The sequence below is a fragment of the Morus notabilis genome, unplaced genomic scaffold, assembly GCF_000414095.1.
Source record: "Morus notabilis unplaced genomic scaffold, ASM41409v2 Scaffold732, whole genome shotgun sequence".
Classification (NCBI taxonomy): domain Eukaryota; kingdom Viridiplantae; phylum Streptophyta; class Magnoliopsida; order Rosales; family Moraceae; genus Morus; species Morus notabilis.
The window spans coordinates 343346-350105 of record NW_010362186.1 but is presented as its reverse complement, the minus strand read 5'-3'; the positions used below and the strand labels follow the sequence as shown (position 1 = coordinate 350105).

The 6760-nt window shown below is 38.0% G+C and overlaps 1 protein-coding gene across 1 annotated transcript in view; it reads right to left on the bottom strand.

Moving 5' to 3' along the window:
* Positions 1–2206: 2206 nt before the first annotated feature.
* Positions 2207–6760, bottom strand: part of LOC112092199 — a 7328-nt gene continuing 2774 nt past the window's right edge. The window contains exons 3-8 of the mRNA XM_024167664.1: positions 5177–5497; positions 4891–5075; positions 4329–4839; positions 3293–3823; positions 2981–3212; positions 2207–2865 (exon numbers count right to left, since the gene is read on the bottom strand). Of these exons, the coding sequence (XP_024023432.1) occupies positions 2357–2865; positions 2981–3212; positions 3293–3823; positions 4329–4839; positions 4891–5075; positions 5177–5497 (2289 nt within the window). The 3' untranslated portion in view covers positions 2207–2356. The remainder of the gene's footprint in view (positions 2866–2980; positions 3213–3292; positions 3824–4328; positions 4840–4890; positions 5076–5176; positions 5498–6760) is intronic.

Here is a 6760-nt window from a genome sequence, read left to right as displayed (position 1 = left end):
TAGTGCCTTGAATAAAAATACACGTTATACTTGTGTATTCTATATGAAAGTATACTAGCTGGTTACTACAATACGTTCCATTATCAAAATTAACAAGCAAATAAATGTACCAAAACTCTTAATCGGACCTTAAATTATACATATAAGATTAGTCAGGTGGCATAAAATGCAATAATATATAATTCTAAGGCAATAGCTTAAATCAGTGGTAAAACAGAGTTAGAAACTTTGTTTTTTACTAGCGGAACATCAGCTACTATGTACGTGGAGAGTAATCCGTGTGTTAAGTTTTAGTCACCGTATTATTATAAAAATTTTATAAAATCTCAATATAAAATCCCAATGAAGGAACAAAAATGGAAGAAAAATAAAGTTTTAAGGCAAGAAGTAAAAAACAAAGGTCAATAAATAAATAAGTTTTGGGACAAAAAGGACCACAAAGAAAAAATAAATTTTTAGGGCAAAAATAAAAAGAAGGGGTCAAGAAACAACCAAAATAAAGAAGTAAATAAGTTTTATGGTAAAATGAACTAAAATGGAAAAAGAAAAATTTAGGACAAATTAAAAAGAAAAGGTCAGAAAAAGACTAAAATGAAGAAATAAATAAGTGCAAAATGATAAGTTTCAGGGTAAATAAAAAAATAGGTCAAAAGAGGACCAAAATGAAGAAATAAATAAGTTTTTAAGGCAAAAGAAACTAAAATAAAAAGTAAAATAAATTTTTAGGACAAAAACAAAAAGGGTCAAAAAGGACTAAAATGAAAGAATAAATAAGTTTTAAGATAAAATAAACCAAAATAAAAAATAAAATAAAATTTTAGGACAAAAACTAAAAAAGGATAAAAAGGACAAAAATAAAGAAGTAAATAAGTTTTTAGGTAACATAAACTAAAATAAAAAATAAAATAAAATTTCATATATATATATATTTATATAAAAGATTGTAACGTTTGTCTACTTTCTTCAGGTATTGGTTTTTCTTGATCATTGAAGTGAGTTCAGGAAATGTGGTGCTTGCCCGGGTCCAGGAAAAAGAATCGACATATTCGTCTAATTTGGGATTATAGGCAGTACATATTAGTATTTTTCGTGAATAATTATTTAATTATTCAAATTGTACACGAAATAAATTATTAATTCTAAAAAAATTCATGCATCTTTATTCTTTACATACTTAAAAGACTTAAAACACCGGTTCTCCCCCTTTCACCCGCTAAGAACGAAACGTTTCGTCCACTGAGAGAGCAAGGACGAAATGTTTCGTCTCAGTTTTTTTTTTTCTACTTATCATGATTATAAGAAGGTTACTTTTCTAAACAATCACTATATCATATTGAAATTATGAAATCAATGATATAACCGCGTTTACAAATAATAAAAGGTGATTTGAATTCACGAATAAAGGGTTGTTAATCCGTAGTTTAGGTAACAAATTAACTAACAAAAATCACTGGTCGGAGAAGATTATTGACGATTATAATAACTTGCTCATACGTACTTTGATCACTCAGTAGCTTCATTATTTTTTTTCTCACCCTCTTTTATTGGTTCTTTTTTCCTAGAGAAAATAGAAACATTAACACATACAATAAAAAAACTTCTATAAGTATAAGGGCAGTACTCAGTCGATTGAATTCTCCATTAAGATAATTTCTTCCACTACGCCCTCTTAGATCTCTGATATCTATCTTTAATTAATTAATAGCACAATACTATGAGGAGGGCAAGAGTGCGCTGAAACTGTTTAGGCAGAAGGAAGGAAAAGATGCAGATCAGTAGAGTCAGAACTAATGCATTTGAGATCCTCAAAAGCCAGAATCAAGCAGTGTAGTGGTCGCTTGCTCTCGTCGGATCATCTCCTTCCGCTGCGTCGAAAGTGGTGACCAGAAGAATGGCGACTGAATTAAGCATGTTGAGAGATTTCTTGGAGGTCAAGGAAGATCCAATTAGTCCAGAGATCAAATTCGAGGATAAAGAAATGGCTGCAGTGGTGGATGAGAAAGTCACTGCGGGATCAGAAGCTTCAATTGCCGGTGGAACTCAGACATACGAAATTACTAAGGTTGCGTTCTTTTCAATAACTCCAAATTCAAGATTGGAGTTAAAAAAGTGAGTTTAATTGGAATTGTGTTTGAAACTTGAATTGTGTGTTCACTTAGATGATTTGTGAGATGTGAACTTGAGTTTTATGTTCACTTTGACAAAAACATAACTCTAAAATTTTGCAAGTATTGACATGGATTTTTTGACTACACATTAATACACCTATATACATAAATAACAGAAACGTCCATAAGTTCATTACAACGTATTGTAAAATAAATACGGTAGTCAAAATTGCGGAACAAATATGTAACTACCGATTGCGATATGCTTCCAATGCCGCCCACATGCTAGCTGCCATCTCGTCCCTCAAAATATTCATTTGTCTACGATGTGCGGAGTTCTGATTTTGTTCCGTTCCGCGATCAGGATTGTGATTCTGATTAACATCTTGATCTGCATTTTCTGGATCAATTTCAAAAACTGGAACTCCGTCTCGTGTGTACTGGTGCAGTAGCTCATCGTTATTGTTGTACATATGTATGAAATTGTGAAGCACAGCACAAGCAATAGGAATTTGTATCTGTTTCTCTATTGGGTAATTATTTATGCACTTGAGTATGCGGAACCTTGCTTTCCAAACACCAAAAGTGCGCTCAATAGCATTTCTTAGGGACGAATGCGTGTAATTGAACAACTCACGCTGAGTTCGAGGACGCCCACGTCTTGCCCTATACTCTTGAAGGTGATATGTGCTCCCCCGGTACGGCGCCAAGAAACAATCGTTGTTCGCGTAGCCAGAGTCTACAAGGTAGTATTTACCTGCATTCGCCATTACAAAGCAATAATTAAGTACGGCCAACTCTTTAGTGAAGTCAAGCAACCAACGATGATGCTTGTTTATCAACATATATAGCAAGGATTGGGATTGACATACCGGGCGGTGGAGTTGGGAACTTTTTTTCTCGTACCCCCACTACGGATGAAAGAACGCGCGCATCATGTGCCGATCCCTCCCATCCAGCTAATATGTAGGTAAACTTCATGTCAAATGAACATACCCCTAACACATTTTGGGAGTAAAAACCCTTCCTATTCCTCCATACTTCGGGGTTACCTGATGGTGGAACACAAGGGACGTGAGTCCCGTCGAGAGCTCCAACACAATTCTGTAATCAATTAAGAACAACGAGGTTACCAATCTTATAATGTTAGTCGCTGACGATATGATATATGAGTAATGACATACCTTAAACCATGGCAAATACTTGCTTCCACTCGCAGCAATGATTGGATCAATAATGTTAAAATTCGGGGGTGTTATGAAATCATGCCGCGGGTTATATATTGCCGCCAATACAGCCTCGAAGTATTTGGAAATTGTGGATCCAGAATGCTGCCATTGATCCTGCGATTCCCTATTGCTTTGGCTTTGGGACACAATGTATAGAAAGATAAAAAGCTGCTCGTCCACGTTCATATTCCTAGTGGGTCTCAGATATCCCTTAAGTTCTAAGAGTGAACTCAGTCGCTTAAAACAGTCACTGCCCATCCTAATCTTATTCCGAATTACGTCCTCATGACCATCAAGCAAGTAATCAACACGCATAATACCTGTGAACGCGGAGGTGTGCTTAGGTTGAGGCGGGGGTCTCTCAACGTAGGTTTGGTAATACCAGAGCATAGCCGCGACACCTGCTGTCTCATAGTCATCATCTGAGTCATCGTCTATTGTGTTGTCAGGCGACGCGTTCGAAGGCCCTCCGTTCCACATTACAACCTGTTCGCCAAATCTGCTATAGTAGAAGTCACAAGTACAACATAGTTAATGTTGAAATTGTGCAATAATGTAATGGCAAAGTATAAGAGTCACTACCAAGTAAAGTCATTAATGCAAATTGCATCATGTCATCAGAACACTAATTGAAAGAGAAAGCAAACGAAGTAATAGTTTCGAAGTACAACACAACTCAATAAATGATTACAACATAGTTAAACGCCTCATAATTAAGAAAATTGTCCGACACTGTCTAAGCCTCATAAATAAGAAACCTCATAAATAAAAAGTCTCGTAAACAAAGAGCCTCATAATTAAAAAGCCTAACAAGTAGCTACTCCTCATTGTTTCCTCCACCAAAATGACCAGAGTTAGGTGGAAAACTAGGCATGTAATAGGGTGGTGGACATTGAAAGTTAGGGGGATGGGGAGTAACATTTGGGGTCATGTTTTGGATTGGTGGGTGTTGTGGTTGCATGTGGTGAGAGGGTTGAGAGAAACTGGGTACTTGTGGTTGGCCAAAGGTAGGAGGTTGTTGGCCATAGATTGGCGGTTGTTGGTAAAAGTTGGGTGTCGGCATGAAGTTTTGATATATAGGGGGCTGCATGAAGTTGGAAGCCATGGATGGAGGGGGCATGGTGCAAGATTGGGTAGATTGACTCGTTTTAGAGGTAACGGTTCTCATCACGAAACCAACCCTTTGCGTCTCTGTCATATCCAAAAAGAGTTGCTGCATGTGTGGAAACCACCCAATGGCCTCTAAGAATATTATGACAGTGTCATCTTCAAGATCCATTTCCTTCACAATCGCTGTACACTGCCGCAGAGTGGTAGGGGTCGCAGGGTTCTGAGAAGCGCTGGAACTGGTAGCCCTGCTACTATTCTTACTTTCTATAGAGGCTACAAGTCGTCCAAGTAGTGCCCTTGCTTCTGGATCGCCAACCGGACGTTTCTGACTGCGTCCAGATTTCTTACCAATTGCCTTAGAGGTGGATGCAACATTCAAGCCCTTCCTAGCACTGTTCAACCCAGCTCACATCGTGGTCACAAAAATGTCATCGCTGCCTAACGAATGCGACGTCGCCCCCCCTTCACCTTCTTCAGCCGGGATTGGAGTTGTGTCTACGTGCGCGGTGGTGGGATTTTCCAATCCCACCGCAAATTCACCACATGCACGGGTACTACCAAAGGCCTCGTAGTACAAGTCAAAATTTTTAAGGGGATGCTTCTTCGCAGCATTAGCCCACTTCTTGTTCTGTGTGAAAAATAACATCCACATAAGCTAACGCACGTTGAACACATGTTCTAACTGATGATAAATAATTTGGGAAAGGAAAACAAACAACTGGTGATTACCTTAGCAAAATCTTCCCAATACTCGTCCGTACAAGTCACTGCGCCTGTCACAGGATCCCAACCAAGGCCTGTGGTTGTACGTAGTATAACCTCCTTATCAAACTTGCCTTTTAGACGCACTCGCATCTGTTGAACCTTGGCCGCCGTAACTGGATCCTTAAAATGTTTTTGTAGCTTAGTAGCCCAATCTTCCCAATTTTTCTGGACCGGTTTCCGACCATGGTAGTTACGGTTATACTCTGCTAGGAGTTGCAACAACTCCTCCTTCTGCTTTTGATTCCAATGAAGAGTCGTGTCCTCATCATTGCCCCCTCTTGGCATCTACCACCACACACCAAAAGCATCATCCCGCACAAATAAGAAGCCACAAACAAAAACACGTACGCACAATTGTATATAACTATAAACATATATATATATATATATACACAAGGGAAGTAAAAGAAAACAAAACAGACAATGGACCAAAGCCAAGGACAACACGATTTGGGACTAAACTGTGAACAACCAAGTCCGAATTTTGTGGCTATTTAACTTATTAGTAAATAAAGCAATGGGGTTGTTGGCTTGGTTACTGGATCTAGCAAATGTACTTCCTCCGGTGATATAATGGTGATTATAGGCTGTCATGAGTGTGCCACAACGAAGCGAGTTTTTTATTTTATTTTATTTTAATTTATTATTTTTTTATTGCTATCTTTGATGTATGTACTATGTAGTACTAACTGAACCTTGTAAATGGCCCTATAATACTCAGTACCTAACATGGTAACCGGCTTGTTTGTAATTCTTGTAGTGTCTGTGCGGACTGTCATTTACCCGGCACTCTTTGTATGTGGACCGACTGCACCACATGCTTTGAGAGCTGTGCAAGTATGGCAGGTGAATGTGGTTGCCTAGGAGGTGCTGGTGAAGCAGGGCTACCATTGCTGTTTATAATGGCATTGATTGTGCTGGGACTTTTTACTTTAATTGGAATATTTTATAGTGTCTTGGTGGCTACAATGGTCGGACAACGAATTTGACAACGGCATTATCACATACTTGCAAAAAGGATGCTAACAAAAGTGAGTCAGGGTGATTTTATTCCATCCTAGTTTATTTATTGGCTGCAATAGTATAAATTTCTTTTGCCATGTATATCAAGTTCAGCCCAGAAATGATGCTCAGTAGCTCTTTAAACCTCCAAACCACTAAGATCTTATCTCGACTTAGTCGACTGCGTACCTTTAGTAGAATTTAAATTTTTGCATAGCCAACTAATTTACGGAGGAATACTTTAGACAAAAGAATAGCCTATAAAACGGGATAGCAAAATTTAGGACTGAATTGAATGTCTTGGCATTACAAGAAATGATTCTTTATCTTGAATCGAAATTATGGTACAGTACTTCTACAAAATTACATTACCAAAAACCACATGAATATTGAATCGAAATCAACTAAACGTGTTCAAGGGATGCATGCTCAACTCAGAAAAAGGAACAAATTCTGATGCTCTGCGTGGACAGCCAAAAATGACAGATCTCATATGTAACGACATACTAGTTGGGGCGATCGTTTGGCACACAAAACTTGAGTTTA